This window comes from Engraulis encrasicolus, chromosome 14 (assembly GCF_034702125.1).
Source record: "Engraulis encrasicolus isolate BLACKSEA-1 chromosome 14, IST_EnEncr_1.0, whole genome shotgun sequence".
Classification (NCBI taxonomy): domain Eukaryota; kingdom Metazoa; phylum Chordata; class Actinopteri; order Clupeiformes; family Engraulidae; genus Engraulis; species Engraulis encrasicolus.
This window is the reverse complement of record NC_085870.1, coordinates 23,158,188-23,185,367: the sequence shown is the minus strand read 5'-3', so window position 1 is coordinate 23,185,367 and position 27,180 is coordinate 23,158,188. Positions and strand designations below refer to the sequence as shown.

The 27,180-nt window shown below is 39.6% G+C and overlaps 1 protein-coding gene across 1 annotated transcript in view; it reads right to left on the bottom strand.

Annotated features, from left to right (window-relative positions):
• stab1 (stabilin 1) overlaps nucleotides 1-27,180 on the bottom strand; it is a 70,326-nt gene that overhangs the window by 39,136 nt on the left and 4,010 nt on the right. Inside the window, exons 4-39 of the mRNA XM_063215232.1 lie at nucleotides 27,018-27,103; nucleotides 26,161-26,230; nucleotides 25,686-25,781; nucleotides 24,991-25,101; nucleotides 22,941-23,128; nucleotides 22,015-22,145; nucleotides 20,430-20,545; nucleotides 19,489-19,565; nucleotides 18,968-19,090; nucleotides 18,699-18,833; nucleotides 18,472-18,543; nucleotides 16,977-17,090; nucleotides 16,571-16,624; nucleotides 16,363-16,443; nucleotides 15,503-15,661; nucleotides 14,718-14,780; nucleotides 12,884-12,982; nucleotides 12,199-12,282; nucleotides 11,237-11,348; nucleotides 10,200-10,386; nucleotides 9,638-9,731; nucleotides 8,835-8,996; nucleotides 8,346-8,441; nucleotides 7,484-7,579; nucleotides 7,272-7,319; nucleotides 6,929-7,059; nucleotides 6,214-6,325; nucleotides 5,416-5,493; nucleotides 4,562-4,663; nucleotides 4,359-4,463; nucleotides 4,144-4,278; nucleotides 3,907-4,035; nucleotides 3,641-3,694; nucleotides 2,249-2,362; nucleotides 1,920-2,115; nucleotides 1,030-1,131 (exon numbers count right to left, since the gene is read on the bottom strand). Coding sequence (XP_063071302.1) covers nucleotides 1,030-1,131; nucleotides 1,920-2,115; nucleotides 2,249-2,362; nucleotides 3,641-3,694; nucleotides 3,907-4,035; nucleotides 4,144-4,278; nucleotides 4,359-4,463; nucleotides 4,562-4,663; nucleotides 5,416-5,493; nucleotides 6,214-6,325; nucleotides 6,929-7,059; nucleotides 7,272-7,319; nucleotides 7,484-7,579; nucleotides 8,346-8,441; nucleotides 8,835-8,996; nucleotides 9,638-9,731; nucleotides 10,200-10,386; nucleotides 11,237-11,348; nucleotides 12,199-12,282; nucleotides 12,884-12,982; nucleotides 14,718-14,780; nucleotides 15,503-15,661; nucleotides 16,363-16,443; nucleotides 16,571-16,624; nucleotides 16,977-17,090; nucleotides 18,472-18,543; nucleotides 18,699-18,833; nucleotides 18,968-19,090; nucleotides 19,489-19,565; nucleotides 20,430-20,545; nucleotides 22,015-22,145; nucleotides 22,941-23,128; nucleotides 24,991-25,101; nucleotides 25,686-25,781; nucleotides 26,161-26,230; nucleotides 27,018-27,103 — 3,912 coding nt within the window. The remainder of the gene's footprint in view (nucleotides 1-1,029; nucleotides 1,132-1,919; nucleotides 2,116-2,248; nucleotides 2,363-3,640; nucleotides 3,695-3,906; nucleotides 4,036-4,143; nucleotides 4,279-4,358; nucleotides 4,464-4,561; nucleotides 4,664-5,415; nucleotides 5,494-6,213; nucleotides 6,326-6,928; nucleotides 7,060-7,271; nucleotides 7,320-7,483; nucleotides 7,580-8,345; nucleotides 8,442-8,834; nucleotides 8,997-9,637; nucleotides 9,732-10,199; nucleotides 10,387-11,236; nucleotides 11,349-12,198; nucleotides 12,283-12,883; nucleotides 12,983-14,717; nucleotides 14,781-15,502; nucleotides 15,662-16,362; nucleotides 16,444-16,570; nucleotides 16,625-16,976; nucleotides 17,091-18,471; nucleotides 18,544-18,698; nucleotides 18,834-18,967; nucleotides 19,091-19,488; nucleotides 19,566-20,429; nucleotides 20,546-22,014; nucleotides 22,146-22,940; nucleotides 23,129-24,990; nucleotides 25,102-25,685; nucleotides 25,782-26,160; nucleotides 26,231-27,017; nucleotides 27,104-27,180) is intronic.

Sequence of the window (27,180 nt, the reverse complement as noted above, 5' to 3'; positions counted from 1 at the left end):
AATAATCTCAAGGCAGCTGGGACCTCAATCACTAAGAAAACTATTGGGAAACACTTAATACCACAGCGGATTAAAATCCTGCAGTGCATGTATGGTACCCCTGCTTCAGAAGGAACCTGTTCAGGCTCACCTGAGGTTTGCCAATGAACATCAAACTGGATTAGGATATGATTGGGAGGTGCTGGAATCAGATGACACCAAAATCAAACTGTTTGGCATTAACACAACTCGATGTGTTTTGAGGAAGAGAAATGCTGCCTATGATCCCAAGAACAACACATTCTCAAACATCATATATGAAAGTGGTAACATTGCGTGTTGAGGTTGTTTGTCTGGCCAAGACACAGGACAACTTCACATCGTCAAGAAATGGATGGAGGGAGAAATGTAAAGGTACAATGCTGCATGCAAACCTCTTTCCCACCACCACTAGATTGAAGGTGGGTCATGGATTGGCCTCCCAATATGATAATAACTCACATACAGCCCAAGCAACGAAGGAGTAGCTCAAGCAGAAGCACATTAAGGTCATGAAGTGGCCTAGACAGTTTCCAAACATTAACCCTATAATAATCCTGTGGAGGGAACAGAAGCTCCCATTTGCCAAGCTACAGTCATACAACTTAAATGATTTAGAGATGATCTGCAAAGAAAAGTGGACAAAAAATATTTCTAATATATCCATAAACATTGTCATTAACTGAAAGAAACATCTGACCTCTGTACAAGAAAACAAGGGCTTTGCCACCAAGTATTTTGTCTTCTTTGACTAGAGGAGTCAAATACTTATTTTCCTCAATGGAATACAAATAAATTAAAATATATTGTTCAAAGTTATGTTCTGGATATTCTTTTTGATATTCTGTCTCTCCATATTATAATACATTTTATCATTAATATTATAGACTGATCATGTCTTTATTAGTGGGCAAACCAACAAAATCAGCAAGGGATCAAATACTTATTCTCCTCACTGTATACTGTACACCAAGCACTCAAGGACAAACTAGTGAAAATATAATTACAAACCCAAATGGCACTGTTCTCCTCTCCAGCCTTTTGAACAGACGCATGTACCATCGCCATCTATTCCATCCCGACACTTCCCATGACCCGGGACACATTTACAGTCTGTAAGAAGAGGTAGAAAAACATTTTGTATAAAACCAAATACTGTAGGTTTGGGAACTATGTATTAATTTAGTCTATTAATTTGCTGTATTTGACTTCCACTTAAGAACAAGAAGAGGACCAGGGGGGCAAAGGGGGGCTCATGATGAAGTCAAGGGGGCATTTATTAAAAAATGGTTGACTATACCCTGTGTCAGCACCATAGGCTGCAACACGTGCCACAAATCACAACGCAAGGTTTGTTAGAGCCATCAGAATAATTAATATTTTAACATTTAAAACAATATTTTAATTCATATTTACTTAAAACATTTTTGCTTGATTTTAGTATGTTTGTTTACTTTGATTTCTTACAGTGATTACTGTGATTTCATTTGCTTGCGTAATAATATATAGATAAATTATAATATATAATATTATACATATAATAAATAAATATATATAACATAAAAGGAAGATGCATCATTGTATGATATGAACTGTATCAACAAAGAGTAATGGCCAGGACTGGACTGGGGGAGAAATAGGCCCCAGGCACTTCAGGTTTAAAGGGGCCCAGAATAATAAGAGGTGTACAACTGACTCACCGGTGAGCCCCGCAACCTCGTGGGCCCCTATTCTCAGAAATGTAAAAAAAATATATAGTATATACAATTTTTTCTTTCATTTCTGAAAATAGGGGCCCACGTGGGTGTGGGGCCCACCGGGAAAAGGCCCGCTATGCCAGATTGCCAGTCCAGCCCTGGTAATAATGGCTGAGGAGGTGCATTATGGGTCATGAATCTGACCTGACTTGCAGTCTCTTCCGTAGCGTCCTGCTTGGCACATCTCACAGGCGGTGCCATGGAAGCCCTCATTACAGAGGCACTCTCCCGTGCCCACTATGCTGTCGTTACACTTCCCGTTGCTGTAGCACCAGTTGTCTATCTTCCCGGGGCATTTAAAACATTCATGCCCGTAATAACCTGGACAGCATGCGTGTTCCTGCAAATTAAACGAAACAATACGATACGATGATGATGATGATGACAACAATCATTATGTTTCCATCGAACCAAGTGTCAACAAAAGGATAAAAGGAGTGTAGATCTACAGTATAGCATCCAGATTCACTCACCGGTACGGTCTTCAAGCATTGCATCTGACAGCCGGACACAGATCTCCTTTTTGCTCCCACTTTTTTCCTGTATTTGCAGTTAGGCCTCATATTTGGTGGGTAACTTTCTTTCAACTAGGATCAGACAATCGAAGACATTTTATCACACCATGAAACATGTGAGAGGTTAATACATCAATTATATAAGTCAGTAGATGTTTTAGGGTCTATTTTTGGCCTTGGTAGCGCCTGTTTGTTAAAATAATTCCTATGAATTTAAGACTAAAGAGCCGAATCCCGTTTCTAATTTCTACCCCTACGCCTACGCCTTCCCCTTGCCCCTCACCCCTTCAAACGGAGCAGTAAGGCATAGGGCTTGAAACGCAACCCCTATGAATTGAGACACCCCTCCAACAATTATGGAATGAGACAGATAGTGTTCAAAAACAAGCCTCTCTATGGTTAAAGCGATATTGCTTGTAATCACTCGCGCAACAATTTAAAAAAGGACAAAAGTGTTCCGCGACCCCTTTTCAAAACCTTCATAACTTCCATGCATTATGTTGACGTTGATACCGATTTTTTTCCATGTGCGTTTCATGGAGAAAATGACCATCACACATTGGCACAATGTAAAACTTAGTGCAATGGAATAATTATTAAAACAGTCAATTACGGTTATATTATGTTTGTGTGCTGTTGTGGATGCCGTCAATTTTTAAAGGCATTTGCAATGCACTCAGGAAATCTGTCATAGCCCTCCGTTTGGAGTGTGCCCACGGAAAATCTCCAATTGTAGGGGTAGAAAGCCCTTCCCCTTACGTCTACCCCTCTGTCTTAACGTGAATTGGGACGCCACTATCCCTACACGTGAACGCGCAAAACGGAGGGGAAGGGGAAAGGGAAAGGCGTAGAGCTGAGGGGTGAAATGGGATTCAGCCTTAATCTTTCCCACTATTGATTCCTTAGCGCTCTGCCCAGAGGCCAGAACATTGTATAAAGGCACTGGCAGAGGTAAACTGAGGAAAAGATTTGATTGCCTCAACTGAGTGAAGCTGTTGTAATGAATGGAGAAGCACAACCCACAGCCAATTACTGTCAGAAAAAAGCCCCCCAACAATTTATACACATGATTCTCTTCTGGTCACAGGCCTCTCACTGTCGATGATAGGGGTTGGTTACAGTCATCATAGTGACAAAACAATTAGAATACAGATTATGTTTCCTCAACAGATTCCTCAGTATGGTCAGACTATTGTTCACCAGTTTGTGTGGGTCATCTCAATGTCATGTACTGTAACATGAAACAGTTTGAGGCCCTGTACTACTTGCTCCTCATTTTATATTCCTAAATATATAGACTTGCTGGCAGACACCACATTTCAGAGAAGGAGAAGATGTTGAAACACTTACTGGTTTGGCTCCGGTATAGCATTTGGGAGGAGAATCACAAGCCCCACATCGTCCCTGAGATAAGATGTTAAAACATTATCTTCTGACAATGATCTTGATAAAATGAGGTAGAGGTACTGTATATAAAAATGTCCCAAATTGTACCTTAGGGTTAGGGATGTATGTTGCATAATACAGTACTGCATACTATACTGGTACACTAAAATAGAACAGGGAAAATTGGCACGATACTGAAAAACCTTTTAATATAATTTAATTCATCTTACCGAAACTCTTGTGTACACATTCTTGTTACAGCGGTTCTTATGGATTTCCAAAACTTTTGGTATTCCCATGACAACTCCGCGCCTGATTTCATTAAATGTCCCATCTAAAGGAACATCATTTGCTAGCGTCTAAAAAAAAAAACTGATGTCATTATGGAGTTTTCTTATGGACATTTTTTAATCAAAGTCCGAAGATTAGCTTAAGTGAAAGGCACTATATGTGAATACTAAATATACCTGATTTTTGCTGTTAAAATGAAACATGATCTGATAGGAATCTCCAAGTAGTGTGCTTCGTAAAGTTCCATCGCTTATGTGTTCAGGAAACATTGGCTCATCCGGAATAAAGTGATATTTGAAAACATCCTGGTCCTGTTTCAATTAAGAGTCATTTTAGTAAGAGAAATCAGGGTTTCACAGTCACACTTTGAAAACTTGTAAATGTAACTTACCAGTTCTGTAGAATTCTTTTCTTTTAGGTATTCCTCAATCGCACTGTCGACTGGAATAAGAACGGTGCAGCCTTGTGACAATGTTTCCATGGATAGGTTGAAATGCTACAAATGAAAAATAAAAGCAACATGCAAAAATAACTACACACAAAGGATCCAGGTTCGGCTCAATTTCAAACTTTACAGTGATGTCCATATCTTACCAGTGCAGTTTTTCTAAACCGGCTGAACATAGGAGTCTTATCCAGAAAATCCATGAATTCTGGTGGCAGGGGAGGGAGAACTGACAGGGGAGGCTTCAAGACCTGAAATAAACGGCCAATGAAATGAATAGAATAGAATAGAATAGAATTAAATCAAACCAAACAGAATAAAGTAGAATAGAGTATAATAGAATAGAGTAGAATAGAATACAATAGAATAGAGCACGTTTATTTATTATTTGGTACAATTTACGCTATACATGAATCAATCAAAGAATTCTATAGTAAATACTATATAGCTCATTAACATACTCAGTCATCATACAATGTGGTTGAAAAATGAAAAAAAGGTGTGAAAAGATGAAGAATGATTGTTGTTAAAATGAAAGTGTAACATCTATTGAAACAAAACTTGGTCAATTGTGGATTTTATTATGTTGACATAGAGTAATCAAGCAATTTTCTTTTCTTTTAGTTTTTTAAAGCCACTGTTGGAGCAGTTCTAATTTCAACAGAAAGGGGTGGTATGAAGTATGTACATAGTTGTACATAGAGTTTTAGTTGTATATAGAGGCAGGGACCGACAGGGGGGGACAAAGGGGTCAGTTGTCCCGGGCCCAGGGAGAGAAGGGGCCCAAAATTGGGTTCTCATCACATTGTGTGTAGTATATTGGGGGCCCTTTCAAATGACTTTGTCCCGGGCCCTGCAAAAGCTGTCAGCGGCCCTGTATAGAGGCCCTATACAAGCTGGTGTTGCACATACGTTATTCATGTTACTGACTGATATATCAGCTTGTATATAGAACCTCTGTGTATTTAGCCAATGAAAAATGAATAAGTAATGAATTACATACAGTGTCGATGATATGGATGTATCCATTCACTGCTCGCGCATCAGGGACAAGAATCGTGGCGTTTTCTATCATGATGTCCTAAAGAAAAGATAATAGGTGAAATATATATATATATATATAAATGCACAAAACAAAAAACAGACATGAGATGGCTATTGCTACTACGTTTGTAGATTCTTGAAAATGAAGCCATGACTATAAAATGCATGGCAATAAATATCTAGGCTTACATCCTCCCCGGAAACTCCTCACACCTAGTAATCACTCCGTCGTGGAACGAATGTAACCAGGGCTGCGTATTTCGAACTCACGATCAAGAAAAAGAACTTGAAGAATCATGGGACTGAAACTCGAAAATGGTTGTTTTGATTTTGTCTCAAAACATCAGGCTACAGGCAAAACCCAAATTAACCAAATAATGAAGACGGCAAAGATCAATATTTCTGCAGGGTCCACTCAATGGCATTACACACGACTCATAAAAGGGGCTAAAAGTGCTTAAGACTGGACTTATACGGTTCAATGGGCTGACACAGACTCTCAGAAGAACATGTAGTAGAATCCCACAGGCTTTGGTACGTGGGCCCCAGCTCAACACACCCCACTTGGCCCTGCCGTGGCCAACCGGTAGGGCTCTCCCCTGCCATGCGGCTGACCCGGGTTCGATTCCCGTCCCAGGTCCTTTGCCGACCCTTCCCCGTCTCTCTCCCAATTCGCTTCCTGTCCACCTCTCTCACACTGTCCTAACAAATAAAGTAAAAAAAGACCCAAAAAAATCTGAAGAAAAAAAAAACACACCCCACTTGAGTTCCTGATGGTCCATTTGGTGTCTGGCTGAAGCGTTGGCAGCTGCTTATTGAAATTATTCTGTAAATCCTCAGTGGAAAACACTCCATCTAGAACGTGTGCTCTGAAGAAAAAAAAAGAAAGAAAATTAGTTTAACAGCAATGGGCAAAATATTTGCTCAAGCTCTATGTATTATGTGTGGCATGCAATGTTTGGCATGCAATGTTGACATGCAATCTTTTATTTGATAGGACAGTCTGAGATGGTGACAGGAAGCGAGTGGGACAGAGAGACGGGGTGGGATCGGGAAATGACCCCGGCCGGACTCGAACCAGGGTCCCCATGGGCATGCAAGCCCAAATGTGGGGGGCTTAATTGACATGCAATCTTGTGGGATGTAGTCATATAATGTAAGGGCTTCCGCACACCGGCTCCGACAAAGTTTCCATTCCAAAAATTCGATTCCATTGTTTTCAATAGAACCACGCACACTGGCGCCGATGTCCGCGGACATTCGCCGATGTCGGATAGCAATTAGAGACAAGTTCTATTTTGTCGGCGCCGCCCATTGACTATCAATGCAATGTTCGTGTGAAATTGGGTTTGGGGGTCCGAATTCTGCCGGAAGCAAAAGTGCGCCGCAGTGCTGTCGGAGACAGTGTGCGGCCGGCCTAAGTTTGCCCATGCACACAGTTAAAATTCAGGCCCTGTGAAATCCCACTTTACTTTATCAGGTGCGGGAGTCTGTAATAGTCAAACCAGAACGTCTCTTCTGCTCTGCTGAGATTTCTGAAAGCACTCCTGGAGGGCACCAGAACTGTGATGTTGCCAGAGAGATCATACGTATGATGGTATCTCTGAAACGAAAGTTTATGTTAAAAAAGTTAGAGAAGTCTTCCATCCACACTTCAAGTAATACAAAGTAAACTGAAAGGTTACAATTTACTGTATATCCATTGAATAGCCTGGATTCATCTATCACATACGGGATAACCAATACTTGTTAAAAAAAACATAATTATCTAGTTTTAACTATTTCTTTATATATTAAAAATATGATTAGCCAAACCTGAAGTAAGCGATTGAATGTAGAGTACTCAAAGCTCGAGTCCAGTTCCTGCATAATCAAAATGGACATTATGATTATTATTGTTATTAGTAGTAGTAGTACTAGTATTTGTAGTTGTTTGTGTTGTATCATTATTATTATTATGCCTATTTTCTTCAAACAGCAATCAATGTAAGAGTTTCCTAAATGTGTAGTTGCAGTAATATACATACCATCAGTATGTTGCCATAGCAAGTGAGTCCATCACCTTCAAAGTTTTCAGGGCACACACATTCGCGTACCCCAGTGCCATTTTGTTTGCATAATGCCTGAGAGCAGATTAAAATAAATTATAACAAAATTAAAATAAACATTTTGATCTATAGCCATGATACGAATTGCTAACATGATGGTATTATGACATTATCTGCTGTGCGTTTATTATTATTCATTAACAGAAGTGATTTCAACTGTGCTGATTAACAGACATGTATGCCCATTTGTAAAAGTGAAATGAATAAACCGTTATAGCCATATTTACAGCACGCCTCTTGACATATTTCAGATTTTTTTTCATCACGTTGTTGTAAGAATTTGCTGTACATGTAGTGGAAGGCCTACTGCACATCGGCTCTGACAAAGTGCAGAGCACTGCTCCGCCGAAGTTCGATTCCATTGTTGTCAATATAAAGCCGCACACCGGCGCCGATGTCTGCGGACATTTTGCGGATGGCGACAAGCGATTAGAGACGAGTTCTATTTTGTCGGAGCCGTCCATTGACTATCCATGCCATGTTCGTGTGAAATTGGGTTTGGGGTAGCGTTTTGGAGAGCGCTCACATCCAGATTAGACAGGTGCCAGACTTAAACACGATTAAACATGAAAAGAAGGAAGGTCCGCACACTGTTGCTGCTCCAGGTTTATTAACACAACGTTTCGACCATGCAGTCTGGTCTTCGTCAGGTGTAAATTGGGTTTGGAGGTCAGAATTGTGTCGGAAGTGAAAGTGCTCCACAGTGCTGTCGGAGCCAGTGTGCGGAGGCCCTAAGGATACATTGTGGTCTGGGTTTGTGTAGCATGAAGCAGAAATGTACCACTTGATGGCATCCTCCGTTCTTCCGCAGACAGGGATTCGACATGATGCACATCTTGCCATCGCCCATATATCCCTTTTTACATGTGCACTCGTTCTGCACAACACAAAACAGTTGTTCACATGAAGTCAATCTAATTCCAGTTTCAACTCTAACTCTCTTTCTCCTTTCAGTTCTTAATATTATTATTTTCTGCTCTCTCCTTTTGCTCATTTAGATAGTAGGAATAATAACAATAACAATAACAATAACAATAACAATAATAATAATAATGATGATAAATATTGCTATTTCCATTATTACTATTACTCTACTACTATGTTTACTACTATTACTATGATTTCTATTATTGTTATTACATGTCTATGATATACTGTAGATTGTAAATAATATTTAAGTTCTTAATATGTTTTATGTTAATTTTATTTATCATTTATAAAAAAAGGCTACATGTTATTTTGACTTCACTGAGAAACTATAGGCCATTACCTGTCCAGGGCCAGTAGAAAGACACTCTGCATTTTTATCGCAATCCCCTCGATTGTCCAACAAGCAGTTATTAATACCTGCACAGACTAAACCGTCACCAGTCCAGCCCTCATTGCATACACATGATACGGGCCTTCCTGGGCCTGCATACACACACTGGGCCTGCAATGAAAACACATGGGACAACCTTAATTAGACTAGACAGCCACATATCACCATTGCAAGTCTCTAAACGTCAATTTAACTTTTTAACATTTAAAATAAATTAATAAAATCTCTGTCTACTCGTGAACTTACGTATCTAATTATTTTTTTTTATTCCTTATAGACCAAGAACCGGTTACAATGATGACTAAAAAAGACATTAAGATAATATACTAAATAGGCATATCCTGGATATTCCAGATGCCTCACATATTGCATTTAAATGGGTTGAAATGGAGCAAATGGTAAGGGTTATACTGTATATTCTTAGACTTTAGGCAGCACATTGTCACATACTGTGGAGTTTGTGAATGTTAGCTTTCAATGCAACGAATAATAAGCTTAAAATACACGGCCCTTTTATAAATGATCTGTTACCAGAATGGCAATGACCAAATCGCAATGCTTACATGCCTTGTGTACTGTGATAGTGGTGTAGTATTATGGTAGCAATTTTTTTCAGTGCCTATAACAGTGTTCCACAGGTGGAATGGAGTGCGTTAAAGGGCTACGCAATATGACTGTTCTCTTTGGGAATGCTTGATCAACTACCGATCTAAAACCAATGCCTATTGCACACAGTGAGAGAGGACACGTACGTTTAAGTCACAACCCCCTCGGTCCGGCTTCAGGCAGTAATTAACAGGTATGCAGGTATGTCCATCCCCGTCATAACCTGATTTACACACACATCTGAAAAGGAAAGGTCCTCGTCAGAAGCAAACACAATAGCATACATAGGAAATCGTCCAACACAAGAGATTTGATGTCGCCACAAGTACTTTTGCCACATGAGCAAAACTAATAATTCATCTGTAAGATACGGGTAACAGCATTTAGTAGGTGACACCTCTTCAAATCAAATACAAACATGCAGTAGCCTATGTGTAACGGGCAGCTGTAAAGAGTGATGGCTCTAGCGTCAACGTAATTTCAATGTTTTTTTTTCATATTGTCATAATGCTGAAACTGCGCAAGCCACTGGAGATGAAACCAATACAGCCCTTTGGCACCACCTACAGTACAGTGTGTACATCAAAAGGACCAGGATGAATTTCAGAGCAAAGTTCTACAATGTCAAAGAAGTCCCATTCCCACCTTTCCACCTTTCAGCAGCAACATACAGTACTGTATGTGCATTGTCAGTGTGTCTTTACTCACATAGTGTTGCTGCCACTGTATGTGCAGTAGGCATTGAAATGGCAGTGTTCAAACACTCCATCTGAGTTGCAGGGGGAGGGTGTCTTGTCACACAGGTCGCCTGAGAAGCCCTCCTGGCAGGAGGCGCGGCGGCACACCCCTTGGCTGCCAGGCCTGTTGTCACAAACACCGTGGACACACCGGCAATCTACGTAGAGCAGAAGGACAGAGAATCACAACATTATCAAGTCAAGTCAAGTCAAGTCAAGTCGAGTCGGTTTTATTATCAATTTCTTTACATGCACTGGTCATACAAAGAATTGAAATTATGTTTCTTACTTTCCCATGCAGACATAGACATGGACTTTAAGTGTGGACATAGACAATTAGACATAGACAGTGCACATACGTACGTACATTACACCTAGAGTACCTACACAAAACCCTCACAGACATATAAAGTGCAAGACTGGGCAACAGCATCCATACATAGAGCATATATTATACAATAACCTACATTATGTAGACTGCATGCAACTATGCTGTCAAAATGTGCTGTCACGATCTGCTCATGGCACCCATTTAGGGGTGGAAAAAATGTGAAAATTCTCAACTGACTGGCATGGAAGCTGTGGTTAATGTTGCTATGCCCGGGGCTTACCAAGTCAAAACAGTGCAAAATGCACAACAGATCCTGCTCGTGATGGAGTTTATCTAATACTCTCACACCGTTGTTGAATAAAATAATTTTGCTCGGTTTTAACAGCTACTGCTGTTCTAACACTATTAACCATTTAAAGAAAATTATAGTCATTTTGTTTTATAAAGTGCCTCATCTTTTTTATTTGAGTTTTTTCTATATTTTAAAGGCTATTCCAAAACATATCAAGTATATCAATGTATATCAAATAAACATTATTATAGAGGAGCAAAAAAAAAAAAAAAAACTACTGTAATGTAGTAAGGACATTGATTATAATGCTGTATTGCTGCAAGAGCTTTGCCAGGATTCAGTATGTGTACTTGCAGCTCTATCTACGTCACTGTAACATCCAAACCTTCATCGCAATTTTCTCCATGTTTGTCTGGATGTGAGCAGATATGGCAGGCTATTCCCTCGAAGCCCGGGGCACACTGGCAGCTGCCATTGCCTTGGATCCCATCAAGACACTGAAACAAATAGTTCAAGAGATTTTGTGTAGACAACAATAGACTTTAAGCTGTGAAAATGTAACTTAAAAAAAAAACACAACATGCCTAATGAAAATACTGTGCAAAAATGCATGAATTTTGACATTCCAGTTTCTAGCTGCACAAGAAGAAGGCATAAAGACTTGAAAAAATAGGGTGTAACATAGTGAAATGTTCTATCAAACAGCTTCCTTTGGCGGAGGCCTGCACTGAGGTGAGAGTCTCCAGCTCCATGCCCTGACCCCGCCTTCCTCAACAGTCTGGAGAGACGCTGGACGCCTTGACAGACTGGTGAGGAAGGCGGGGTCAGTGGTGGGCATGGAGCTGGAGACTCTCACCTCAACAGCTGAGAGCAGAGCCCTGAGCAGACTGGACTCTATTATTGACAATAAGCTACACCCCCTTAACACCACCTTCACTAACCAACTGGGTCTGTTCAGCCACAGACTCTGTGCTTTCACCTGCAGGACTGACAGACTACGGAAGTCCTTTGTCCCATGGGCAATTCAGCTGTTTAACAACACACAGATGGACACTCAGAAGGACATCATCATTGGGGACTGGACTACCTGAGATGCCAGAGCTGGCCCAGACCGGGAAACCTCTTGATGTGTGTGTGTGTGTGTGTGTGTTAAAACTGTTGAGTGTGTTAAATGTTACATGAAAACAACATTCAAAGTCAACTATCTCACTGCACTGTACTGCATACTTTAGTCTCACATATTTTAGCTGATGCATTGCATTGCAATAAATGAATGAATGAATGAATGAATGAATGAATGAATGAATGAATGAATGAATGAACGAATGAATGAATGTTTGTACTTACAATTCCTTTATCATAACAGGGATGGCTGAAGCCACCAATACAGGGTTTACAGTCAGGGCCATAGAAGCCTTTGCAGCACTCTTTCTGGGAATGCAAAACCACCAGAAAAGAAATTGGTTTTCGAGTATATGGACAAATACACAAGGTTGGCATAGTCAGTCTTGGAATAAAACAGTTTCCAGCTCTGGATTTGTCAGTAGCACTTCAACCATTTAGATTAGCAAAAATTAATCAAGTTGGAGCAGTTTACCATAGCATGGTGCTGCTGGCCGTACTCAATGCAATCATCTTAATAAATCATCACAATGATAATCATCAGCTTGCAAACTTCCCTAAGAAGGGAACATTTCTTGAAGTCAAACATTGGGCCTGAAGATTAACCCATTGATGCCTGATGACTTGTATATGTTGTTTGACCTTTGGTGCCTGGAGCGGCACATACTCTGCATTCAGGCTCATGAGATTTTAGCTTTTTTAATACAAATGTGGGTATGTTACAGCTGAGTGAACACATTCTAATGCAAGATGAGGGTTTTAGGGTTTAAATGCAACTTATTTCATGTTTTTATATGCATCAGAGGTTCAGATAACAAGCCAACAAGGGCTTAGGCATTCAGCAGTTGTTTTTTGTGGGTGCTTTAGGCATCAATGGGTTAAGTGTAGTGGAATTGAAGTGAGAACTCACCGTTTTTGTTGTCACACTACAGTACTTGGCACAGCCCATGATTTTAGAAGTTGGAAATGCAGCAATTGGAGGCGCCTCACATCCCTTCAGATGCTCGTCCTGTCATAGACGCAAGCAAATTAATTATTTTTCAACATCATGTGTATTTACACAGCTTTGCACAAAAAATACCTGAAGTGTGCGGATTGTCTTCTTTTGTACAGAAACTTCAACTGAATCTAGCACCTTCTAAACAGATGAGCGGTGACCAATCACAATTTTTTTAACATCATGTGTTTAAAGATGCTGTGCCCAAATTATTGAACACAGTGTGGTGCACAGTGGTTAACGTTAACTCATTGGCACCCGAATGGTTAGAGTTGCCCTAAAACCACATTGGCTACCCAGCAACAACATGTGAGCACATGAGAGCTTGTGCCCAACCCAACTCAAATTCGTGCTCACACTTGGTCCAAATTCCTGCCAAATTCTGGTCCATGCAGTGCCATATTTGAAATGGCCGATGCTAGTGGGGTGTACGGTAGGTATTTTGTGCTTCCATGAGCTCCTATTCATATCCCTCTGTACCAGAGAGAGTAGAGAGAGAGAGGTTCCATTGGCCCATTGTTTACGGGTTCTATTATTGGGGGGAAATCCCCCTTTAGGCAGACCTAGGCAGACCTGAGGACTGTTCTATTCAATGCTAGGAGCATTATGACACGCCCCTTTAGGCAGACCGGAACCTGGTCATGTTAGGTGCCCATAGAAACCTATTATGTTGGCATATCTCTATACTTCAAGAATCTCTGTCTATACTGTATGCAACAGGTACTATAACCAGTCATTTCAACAATGAATAGCATAAAGCAATGAGTAGGATGCACTTCATGGGGCCGCTGTGCCTCAGTTGGCTAGGGACCTATTTCCAAAGAGCATCTATCAGAGAAAGATAAGTCGAACTTCCCCCACTCAATGCAAGTTCGGTCTCCTAAGGGGGCATTGTCCCATCCTTCTTCTTCTCTTTATGTGGTGTTTGGTGGAGGCTTGCATAACATGAGCACTACCGACATCTACAGGTCTCCTAACCAAAGGTCTCCTAGAGGCGTGTTAACCCGACGTCATATGGATCCCGGGAAAAGTATACCAGCCTGAAATATCTTACTCTAATAGACACTCTTTGCCACTACTCTGGGGACACAAGGTCATTTCCTGATCTGTCTCCATCTCTCTCTCTCTCTCTCTCTCTCTCTCTCTCTCTCTCTCTCTCTCTCTCTCTCTCTCTCTCTCTCTCTCTCTCTCTCTCTCTCTCTCTCTCTCACACACACACTACTTTGGTCTCTTTTTCACAGTCATATCAATAAAGGCATACAAAGCCACAAAAGATATTTAAAAAGGGATGCACTTCATGGTGATTTATCAGCCAGTTTTAGATGTGTCAATTCAAACACCCTAGGGATTGTTATAGATACCCCCGGAATCAAAATTGCTGTTGATAGGGGCATTTGTTGCCTACCTGTGGCAAACCCTGGCACCCTTTCAACTATTTAAACTTAACAATGAACCATAAAAAAACAAAAAAGGAGCTTAAGAGAAACGCACAGTCCCTGTTGCTTTCTGTGCTTGGTTAGCCATGTCGATTTCAACTCTCTGACAGTGTTGGTTTGGCCAACTTGCCTGGTAAACCCATTTGTCAGAGGGCAAGCTTAACAGGTCTTGTGAAACATGTTGCATTAGGATTTTCTTGTTACAAACTGCCTTTTTAAGTAGATTGAAGAGTAACATTAAGTTTGAATGGTGTCAAAAGCGATCATGAGAATTAATTAATATAATACCAATGAATTAAAGGTGGTCTTACCAGCTCTATGCTGTCAGGGGGACATTCAGTCCTGTAAAGATAGCTGCATGCTACGCAAGGACCCTGTATATTGATACAAAACATATTCTATGAAGACCCATTACAGAAATGGTGTCGAAGTAAATATTCATGGATTCATCTCACAATTGACCAATATCACTAATTGCACCAGCTTGAAATAACTTAAACAGTGATATGGGCAGGGTAGTGTGTGCACTGCAGTCGTGAGATAATAGTTTACATCATTCATAAAATATATGTGTCTGAAATGTTTTGTGAGAAAGTATGAGTGAGTTTGTAATCCTAACAATTGCCCTGCTAGACAATTGCCCATACTGCGACAAATAAACTACTGCTGCTACTAAGTCTTCACTTCAATAGGTATGCAACCACAGTATGCGTCTGATGTATAGTTTCATTATATTCTCGCATGACCATCCAATCTGGTGGTTTGCAGAGGCATCACTCTAATGGAAGCACCTTGTCAAGGACCATCTGTGCTCATTAGCTTGGCAAAAAAAACAAAAAAACAGCCTGACGTTATGTGCTTCCATCCAAATTACATTTACAAACTTGTATGCAATATGTTCTTATTCATAGATCACAACATAATATCTACTTGGGTCTTCTGAAAATATTCAGGATATATATTCTTGGATATGACAACAAAATAGGAAATCAACTTCTACGGTATTATTGGCTGTTTGGCTAATGTCATTAACAATGTCAATGTGTCATCTTTACATAATCACATCATAATTCTGATAATTATTTGACTGACTTACTTGAATAATCTTGGTTTCATTGAGGTCACATCTGTGTGGTAATATCGGAACAATGGAAGGAGGGACGAGGACGCCGTCAATGATGTGTATGATGCCGTTGGATGCAACAATATCCCTAGTTTGCAGGGGTATGTCTTTTTCACTAAGAAAAATTCTTCCCTGTAAAATAAAAACAACATAATACAAAAAATACTACAAAAGGTAACAAATAAAAAAGATCTATTTTGCATATGTACTACTATGTAACAATAACAGACCGCTTCATTTAACTTTTCCCATCAAACTGGATGCAACCACTGAATTGGATACAACAATTGGTACATCCTACAGTATAAACAGGGCTGACGCTAGGCATAGGCAGACCAGGCGGTCGCCTAGGGCGCCAAATATCTTGGGGGCACCAAGTCCCACTGAATTGGAACATTAAATATTGACAATTACTATTAATGGGCACTCAGTACATATGTAGATAGTAGATCAGCTGTGGTCGATCAGATGTCACAAAGTTTACACATTCCAATTTCTGTGTGACCTTCTATGACTTATGCTAGGCCCAGCCACTATGGACCTTACGCATCTAAGAATCCTGGTCCTAACCTACGTTGACCTTATGACTCTACAACCACTATCTATCACTTCTTCCTCTGCCTACCTGCTATTTCTGCCTATCCTCTATATCTCTCATTTTAAAGCCATCTCTAACAATGATGTTTTTTTCCCATTTGTTAAGCACTTTGAGTTACATGCCTTGTATGATACAGTGCTATACAAATACAATTATTATTATTATTATTATTATTATTATTATTATTATTATTAAGCACTAAAGAAGTGACATATGACAAGTGATTTTAACATACATCTTTGCTGACTTGAATACTGATGACTTGCTTGGCCATTGAAGGAATTTCGCGCATGCCAGCCAGCTGGTCTACTTTAATCTGTGGAGTGAGTAACATGTAGGATCAGTTGTATTATTTTGAAAGAATCAGAGGTTAGTAGTATATCAACTTAACAATTCTGGTCATAATACAGTACATACAAAATATCCAAACAAAAATGTATTACCGCTGCCTCAGAGAACATGTGATGCTTCAGAAGTTCTTGCAGCTTGTGTTGAGCCTGTATATATCAGGACACAGCATTATATATGTGTGATTGATTAAAACAGTTTAATTGTACTTTAAGTTTGTAGAGTATGGCGTGCTCTTATCCAGATTTTTTGTTGGCTTCTTTGTCCAAGGTATAGTACTTCTAGATTTAAAAATGAGAATAAATTCTCTGACTAAGGCCTTGTTTTTAATATGTAGTATATACATATATAATATGTCCATGTAGGACTTGTGATATTAATACAGACATTTTAATTTGGAGTGCCTTAGTCAGAGAATGTATTCTCATTTTTAAACCTGACAATTTATTATTGTAATTTGCATTTGACATTGACAGTGGAAAAAAGTGAATCTTTGGTCACCTCGGACAGCATGTAGAGAACACTGCCGTCTCTGAACTTGTCGATGGCATTATTGGTGGGGACAAACACAGTTAACGGTCCAGGACCTCTCAGAGGCAGAGTAGTGCCACAATTCTGGAGAACGTAGAAATGAATGTCATAATGATGATTATTATTATTATTGTTGTTGTTTTTATTTTGCTTGATTTTTGTGCCTGGGGTTTGGGGTTGTTGTTTATTTGAGTTAAAGAACAAAATCTTAATAAAGAAATGTTTGAAAAAAAAAAGAAACGAATGTCATGCCAGTATTGCTATCAAAAACACATTTGACGTGAACCAAACTGTCCAACAAACAACATTTCAACAATACTACTAAAATATCTCAACAAGCAGTATTTGATGCTCTCAGGCATGGAGGCGGGGGCATTCAGATCCACACAAGCAGGCTAAGACGGCTTATGGGTCATAAAGATCTCAACAGCCTTGAAATGCCTGTTCGAAATTAGGGTGTGCCTTCCGGGTGCGTTTTCTCATACTCATAAATGCAAATCTATGAGTATGTGACAATAAAACACTTCTGTTTATGTAGCATCTCTTTCAGTTCTCATGGGACCTCCCCTGTAGCGTCTTCCTGAACTCATCAAAATGTATTATCTCCCCGAACTTGATTCTCTTGTCCAATTTGCTGATGGAATGACCATTAACGTCGTCAAACAGAATGTCTTTGAAGTAGGAGACTTGGGAGTAGGGATGCAAACGATTAATTGACTTTAATCGATGAATGCATAAATCGATTAAAAAACCATTAATCACAATTGATCGACAATTCAACTGGCAAGAGACCCAGGTGAAATAGACAAGTGAAGAGTGTGTGTGAAGAGTGGGAACATTTAGAATTTAAAAAAATAAATAGAAGTAATTTATATGTAGCATTTTATCTCAATTTTTAATAAAAAAAATTAGATTTAGCAGGTTTTTTTGGAAACATCGAGTTTTCGGAGGGAAAATGCCGCTTATCAATTAATCGTATGTCGATCGATAAGGCAATCAACTAATGACTAATGAATTAATCGATAATTTGCATCCCTACTTGGGAGTCAGAAAATATGTTTTCAATGCGTTTATGAATGGTAACCATAACCTTACAGTCTAACACAGAGCAATCTATACTGAGTGGTTTGGGGTGTTCACTGACATGGCTCCAAAATAGATTTCCAACATATTTTTTTTATTGTAAATGAAGAAGACATTATTGACATTTGGCTGGCTTGTAAACTTTTTAAAATTCAATTTACTAATTTACTCTAACGATTCACTTTCTGTGGATGTGCGTATTTTGTGGGTAGCGATATCTTAAATGCCCCTGTAGTTGAAGATGTGGCCGTTCCACCAGTGGAACATTGTACATGTATGAACATGTATGATCTCCTTTAGTAATGCACCACAACTTGGTCATTGCCATTCTGGTAACAGCAAATTTATAACGCTGTGTCTGAACAGGTTAAGATTTACTTACGTCTACAAGAGATACAAATCGATTAAATTGTGTGTCCTCGGCAAAGATTTCTCCAATTGTTTTGCTGGCCAACTATAAAGATAACACATGAATCAACACAACATGAACCAATTAATGTTTTTTTTTTCTTAAAATAAATGTATTTTACGGGTCATATACAGTATGTATTCCAAAATACTGATATTGCGTAAAATACGTAAAATATTGATAGCGTATACAGTACCTACCTTAATGTTGCTTGACGCGTCAGCTGGGAGATTTGTGATGGGCTTGTCAATGATATGAATTATTCCATTGGCAGCAGGCAGATCAGACTGTTTTATTGTAAACACTGTGTCTGGATCCCTCATGAAAATAAATGTCTGCAATTACAAAGCTAAGGTAAATAAGGGAACGAATAACATAAACAAATGGTGATTATTCCGCAGTAGAAGAATAAGATATTTGAGTGATAGAAAGCAACTGCATGTATTGTTAACAATAAGAGCAGAAATACCCTGTCCGTTTTAAACCTGATTTTTTCCCCACTGAATGTCCAAAAGTCTTTGCCTTGGAGGTCCGTGGTGAGATGCTGGCCCAATATAAGGTGATGTTTGCACAGAGAGGATTCAGACACTCCCTTTGGGTAAAGCAAGATTAAAAGCAGTTAGCACACTATTATACTACAACAAAGCGCTCAGAGAGAATTGGACAATGTGGATTTCTACTCGCAATGCAGTTTTGCCGTTTTGTTTTGTTTGCGAAGGCAAAAGCGTGGATTTTTCAAAAGCCCACCGAGCATTCGAATGTTGCCAGTCGTGATTACTGGACATCCGGTAGACACTCTGTGACATGAAGCGGATTTTCCACCTTGAATTTAACCTTTTCTCTAATCAATTCACTCGGGACAGACAGTTAGAAAATCCACGTTCTCACTTGTTGCTGTTAATAAGCTCATTTCCTTGTTCTGTAACATCCATGTTTGGAGTGTATGCAGCCTTAGGGGAGATATATAGTGTACTGTGTCACTTTGCTCACCGATAATGCTCCACTCAGGACCGGCACCAGAGCTGTGAATGGTCCTCCTTGGCTCACGCTAAATCCACATCCTATATCTAAGAGTAAGAAAAGTAGGTAACACTTTACTTGACGCCGGTGTCAAAGGCATGTCATTACAGTGTCATACAGTGTCATGGCACAGTTATGCACGTGTCAGACTCATAAACATTACGTCCATGTCATAAAACAGTTGTTTGATGTTGTTGTTAAAACTGTTGGCCTTAAGTGACATTCGGTTGTCTTTGCCATATAATAACCGAATGTCACTTAGGCCTAAGGCCAACAGTCATAAAATGTTTATGACAAGGACATAATGTTTATGACTTATCTATGTGTCATGACACTATTATGACACTGTTGTATTATGACATGCATATGACACAGGCGCCAAGTAAAGTGTTACCGAAAAGTATGTCATTTCTTGTCTGTAAATGGCTTGTTGTTGACAGTGTGAGTGCGATCAAATTTGATGGAATCTGTGCTTCGCACATGCGTGCACTGCAAAATCATAAAGGATGTTGGTTAGAAAATGTGTCCACGATGCAGTTTATGGGAGTGACTCATATCACATGGTGTCAAATCATCGCGTCATTAGGCCTACACATTGTCACTCTTATAGGATTAGACATCTGAAAGCCAAAAATCTTACTGAATAATGAGATCGCACTCTTATAGGATTGCAGTTTTCAGAGCAGGACGAAGGTCAACTGTAGTTTTCAGACTGAGGAGTCCGCACACGTAGAATCCTTTTTGTTGTGTTTTATTTTTTCATGGCCGGATTCTCAAAAAGGATTCTAAGTGTGCGGACTCCTCACTCTGAAAACTACAGTTGACCTTCGTCCTGCACCTTTCTCTGGGATGTGCACAATCCTCTCCTTCAACTCTTATAGGATTGAACATCTGAACGCCAAAAATCTTACTGAATAATGAGATCGCTCCTGTCAAGTATCCATCATGGTTTAGCTCAATAATCCTCTGCATGATGCTGCCATAGCAACTGTGTCCATCTCCAACTTCTTGAGCACTGCACACACACCTAAAGTAAAAGACATTTTATACACCAAACACTTTTTAAAATACTCACAAGGTCCTGTACGGTATGTATGATTTTGTATGATAAAGGAGCTATTAAAACAATACATACAGATGCTACAGATGTTTTCCCAAGACAAAAAAACAGGGTAACATGCAGGTTAAACACCACTAAGTATTCTAAGAATGCCAGGTGTGTCAAAATACAGAGTAATAATTGCATTAACAATATTTTGAGAAAACGGTCAAAAATAACGTCCACTTCTTCAAAATACATTTAGAACCTGATGTGGATGAAGGGAGTTCCCACGTTCTACATTGACAATGTACGTAGGTCTAAGCAGTAGAGATGGTAAGACCTAACAACACCTTTCTATAGGCCTACCTATAAGTTCAACAATGAAATTTACAGTATCGTCTGTGTACAAGCAATAATCATAGACATACAGGTGGACAAGCGGTGGTCCAACACATACAGGTGGACAGGGGGTGGTTCCACACATAGCCTACACTGTTTTCAGGTCGACCAGAACGGAGCCGGTGCAGGTGCCCGTACCAGTTAAGTGCTTACCTGCGAACCGCCCATGTTCATACCGAGCTCTGAACTTTTTCTGCACGTAACTGTGTTACCCGGAATTAACCTGCTGACGGCCACTTTTTCGTCATGGTTCGCGGAGAAAAACCAAGCATTTTGCGGTTCGCATTGCGAGCCAACTTTCTGGTTCATGAACGCTAAAATCTGTCTGGTCCGCGATTAGGTGCGGCAACGGGCATCGGCACGGTTCTCCGTCGGCCTGAATGCGCCTATACAGGTGGACAAGCGGTGGTTCAAGACATACAAGTGGAAAGGGGGTCATTCAACACCCAGGGACATTTGGGGTTCAGATGCCTTTTCAAGCAGTAGCTTTAGCGGAGAAGTAACAAACCTATTGTATTTTAATTTTCACACTATCTTGTTGGTCTGCTGTAAGCAAAGATAAAGCATTGCAATTAAAATAGATGTCCATTATCTTCCCACACCCATTGTTTGGACGACAAAATTTGAACCAATCACCCATTGGTCCAGAGCATACAGAGCACTGAACTACTGTAGTTCATGGAAATGATCTTACATAAGACTATACATGGTCCATACAATGGAATGCAGAGTTGTGGCAACTAGGGTACAGGAAGTCGGTTGGTGACATGACGTACATAGATTCCAGTAATTCTAGGTAGCGGCTTTCTTTTCGTTAGAGACTAACACCGAACTACTATATAACAAGCAAAGCTGAAGTAAAACGAATTAAAATGAATTACATTTACCGCACTTTCTGTGTTCTACGCCCACCTCCTGGAACTGTTTTGGAACTATGTCAATGGAGATTTGTGTGTCAAAGGCTCCATGAGCCGCCATCTTTGTGTAAAAAACGGAACACTGAGGTCATTGGGATTAGCCTAACTCTAACTTCCATGGCTATGTTCTGTACCAACCTGGGAATGCCATCGTGCCCAGTCTGGCATTGAGCAGTGTTGTGACAGTAGCTGTCGGTGCAGGCTGACGTCAAAACACAACCAGCAGCGGGGTTGGAGCCTTTCATACCATCCAAGCAAGAACACACAGCCTGCGAAATAATACTTTTTTAGGGGAAATGAAAAGACAAGGGAAAAACAAAACAAATTCCGCATTCTTTCAAATGATAGCCTATAGTTAACATCCAGCAATGTACGTTTCTACAGTACAGGAGCTACAGACATTCACTTTTGCATGTGTGCAAAAATAATTCTCAATAATTCTCAAAAATATTCTTAAGTCCAAAATTGGGCCCTGCTGAGAAAGTTTGGGAACCACTGCATTGGGCCATGACTGTCCCATGTTGCTCCATGTTTTGTGATGGAGGTTGGTTTTGTGGTGCCATGTGAGTTGTGCCTCAACCTCTGAGGCAGGGATGGGCAACTTTCATGATAAAGGAGGGTCACATTTTTTTATCCATCGGAGGGCCACATGACAAGGGATATGACTGCTATTCGCAGGGTTCGAGGTGCAGTTGGTTGCTCACTGACTGTCGATATTGTTTGGAAGAAGTAAGAGTGTTATCTATCAGCCCACAGTATAATTTCAACATATAAATTCAGTAGTGGGTTTTTAAAAATCTGGTCATTATTTTTTTTTAAAAGTTCTGTTTTATTCACATAAGGGCCGCACTGAGTGAGGAGGCGGGCTGTATGTGGCCCCCGGGCCAACATATCACTGCTCTGGGGAGATGTGGAGGCAGATTTCGGTGTGAAATGGCACGTTGATTATTATTTGATTTACAGCAAATTAACCATGCTAAAATACCCACAAAAAACATGGTTCACCTACCATGGTCGATTTTCGCAAAGATACACATTTTCATGAAGTTCTGATTGGGACTTACCTGGCCTGGGCCTGCGTAGCTACAAATGGTGGAGTTGACAGGACATCCTCCGTTGTTTTCAGCACAGGGATCCACAGCCACACACACCTTCCCATCGCCTACATAGCCGTGTTTACACTCACACTGGAAGCGCCCCGCTTTGACGGAGCATTCAGCGTTCTTATCGCAGGAGCTAGGAAGACACACGCCTGTCCAAAGCATCACAATTGTTACGTTTACATGACGATTCATAATTCAGAATTAAATAGTCGAATTTACTTTGATCTTTCAATTACAAACCCCAACTCCGGTGAAGTTGGGACGTTTGGTAAACAGTGAATAAAATCAAAATGCTATCATTTTCAAAACATGTAATCTATTCATTAGATGGAGAATAGTGAAAGACAACATATTAAGTGTTAAAACCGAGAAAAAATATTGTTTTGGGGGACATATGTAATCATTTCTAATTTGATAACTGTAACACATCTCAAAATAGTTGGGACAGGGATCAGTGAAATGTAATAAACATCAAAATAAGATAAAACAACAAAGAGGAACATTTCAAAATTAATTGTACTGATGGACAATATAAGTGTCCAGGTAAAAGACCATCACAGAGAGGCTGAGTCACTCAAAATTAAAGGTGCAGAGGTTACCATAGTTATTACATGCATTTTTAAATTTACCACGATTGAGCGTATATAAAACATATTTTTGTCATTAAAATCATTGTATAGGTTCATGACATCATGAAATATATATTGTATTATATTTTGAAGGGAGATCTTCGATTACTGCCACATAGTAAGGACAAATTGCATTCTCTACTATGTTTTAACAGTTTGGCTCCATCATAAGGACCAGCAGGTGATAAAATGGTGGGCTTTTGGTCAAGACCTGTCACACTGTAAGCACTACAGAAAGGAAAACATTGCAAAACATGACAAGGAATCATGTCCAAGATAGGAATTAACACTGTTTTTTATATAAAATCATCTCATCGGTTAATGTATTTAACTGTTAAGTGTTCTTCCTCGACATTTGCTGCCTTTTATTGTCCCCGTCCCAACTCTTTTGAGACGTGTTGTTTTTACATATTCATGAATATCCCCCAAAACAATAATTTTGGTCAGTTTCGATGGCTGATATGTTTCTTTGTGCTGTTCTCCATCTAATGTAAGAATCAGACGTTTTGAAAATGGCAGTATTTTGTTATTATTCACAATTTACCTTTACCTTAACCTTATTCAGAATTAAATATAGTTAATTCCGGATTAAATGTCTCATGTAAACGTAGCCATTGATTCAAACACTATAATAGTTAAAAGTTGGTTCTACTGGCAAGATCATCTTTCTTGGAATTATCAACTATAGCTATTGGCAAAATGCACTTCAGGATTAAAGGTGTTCATATCCATGCAATGGGGACACTGCATATGATATTAGAAATCAAAACAAGAAAAATCAAATACCTTACTAGAGCAAACATATGAAGAGTCTAATTTCACTATACAGCTCATTAGAAATGCAGTGTGAGGGCTTTTGCATCTGAACTATTCATAGAGCCATTATTTAATTATATTGGTCTCTTCATTGGGCTCTTTCTGGTAAAAAACAACAACATGAATGCCTTACTGTACATTTTTTTCCGGATTTGGATGAAAAGATCTAATGTCATCCCTCTATTTACTTAAGGAAGAAAAAGGTACCACGCACTGATGAAGGTACCCCGCACTGGTGAAGGCTTGACAGCCGAAACGCGTTTGCTTTTTGGACATGGTGGTAATATAAATAAATAATGAGACGCAGTTTGTGAGTGCGGATTTCTCTTCCTTAAGTTGATACATTTTATCGCGCACCCAAAGACTTTCGTTTTTTACAAGAAGTTGAGCGCGTCCTTTGCCAAAACTTAGCCCAGAGAGATTTAACAGTCCTCAGTCCACAATTCCTCTTCATCTGATGGCATGTCTCAGAAACAGCACATTTTATTGTATGCCACGCCACTACACCACTTTGTACTGTATATGTTTTCCCAAGGTCATAAAATCTCAAAATCACATAATCTTACCCACACAAATGCGACCAATCCTTGTGTAGCCAGGGAGGCATTCGCACACAGCATTTGCGTTGTCGCCTTTACAGTAATAATGGGCAGAACAGTTTTTACAGCCCTCAGAAACTGCAATAAGAACAAACAACAAGTAATTCATCAAACAAGTAATTCATCAAATAATTCAAACAAGTAATTCATCAGGTCATTCAAACAAGTAATTCATCAGGTAATTCAAACAAGTAATTTATCAGGTAGGCCTAATTCAAACAAGTAATTAATTCATCAAGGAGGTTATGTTTTCACTCGTGTTGGTTTGTCTGTCTGCTTGTTTGCCTGTCTGTTTGTCAGCAGGATAACTCAAAAAGTTATGAACGGATTTGGGTGAAACCTGGTGGAGTTGTTGGAAATGACAAACGAACAAGTTATTAAGTTTTGGTGGTGATCACCAAAACTTAATCACTTGTTCCTTTTGTCATTTCCAAAGGGATGATTTTTTTTTTTTGAGGATTTTTTCAAAAGATTCCTCACCATTGCGGGATAGGGTGAATTTCAACATTCCAGTTAATAAACTCCACAAAAAGAAGACAGACAGACTTGAAAAAAATGAGGGTGTAACATAGTGAAATGTTCTATCCAACAGCATCCTTGGTGGAGGACGTCTGCACTCTCTGAGTGCATTCCTAGCTTTTCATGATTGTTTTAAATCTCACCTATGTCACATCTGGGTCCTGAATATGGAGGTTGGCAATAGCATTCCCCATTGCCATCTGGTCCCGCGTTACAGCCTCCATTCACACAATCACATTCTAATTACAAAGAAGATACAGTCAAAACAGATATACAGTATAGTATTACATCACACATATCAACATGATGACAGGTACCGTACATAATTGACCAAGAAAAACATTGAGTGCATGCATTACAATACATGTGAGGAATATTCTGATTTTAAACAGAATGGTGTCCGTTTTCGGTTTGTGTACGAGTTTGTGTATATAAACTCTTGGAATGTGTCTGTGTTCTGGGAACATTCCAGTAGCACAACCCTGCTCCACATATGTAAACAGAATATTCTGGAACTTGATTTAAACCGAATGCTGTCACTATTCGGTTTGAAACCTGAATCCTCTGTGCATGTAACTGTGCTCAATGTCATAATTTGATGTTCCAAAGAGTGAGTACCCGATTTGCATTGTTCTCCATATGCATTTTTGTTTGAGCATTCTTGGCAGGCCAAACCAGTAAAGCCATTCTGAAAAAAAAGACCATTGCATCATTTTCAGTCAGATTAGTTAGTTATATAATGTTGCGATGAAAGGGTACATCGAAACCAATGCAGGCATCTGGTTAATTTCCACAACTTCCACAACTTCCAATTTCCACAACTTACTCCCACACTTCATATCTGAAGCACTAAATCTGAATTCTGCTATGAAACTATCATCAGGAAACGGAAAAAAAGAAAAAGAATAAATACAATATGTGCAGCATATGGAGTGTGTGAAAAGACATGCAGTAGATCAGGCGTCACCAACCTGGTGCCGCTTCTGATGTGCCCACAAACAGTGACGACTACAAGATTTTAGTCACAGTTAATGTTAATGTTAATGTTTTCTTAATTTAAATATGAGATTATTTCTTTATAACCTATAAGCAAAATAGCATTCAATCATGATTTGGGAATGATGTCAGGACATCAGTAGAGCATTTTGAACAAACAAGTAGTTCATAAAGGTTGGAGCAGGCTTCACCCAACAATTTTTTTCTTATTTTAAGGGTGCTGACCAAAATATTGTAAAACTGAAAAATGAGAAAAGGTCGCACCATGCATAGGTTTCTTTATTACACAGATGCGTTTCGGCGTTCTGCCTTCCTCAGTGTGCCTACTGTGTGCACACTGAGGAAGGCAGAACGCAGAAACGCGTCTGTGTAATTAAGGAACAAACAAGTAGCCCTTGGATAGCTCTCAGCAGCTCTTGAGTAGCCCTTGGTAGCCCTCAGACCCAGAAAGGTTGGGGACCCCTGCAGTACGATCATACCTTGCATACACAGGTACCATTCCCAGCGGTGCCATCCAGACAGGTTCCATGCCAGTTACAGGGTTTGTCTGACCAAGTAGGGCAGGCTTGGAAGACAGGACAAAGCATTGAAAAATAAGCAAATGTCATAGAGAAGAGGATCCTCTTTAAATTTCTTACACCA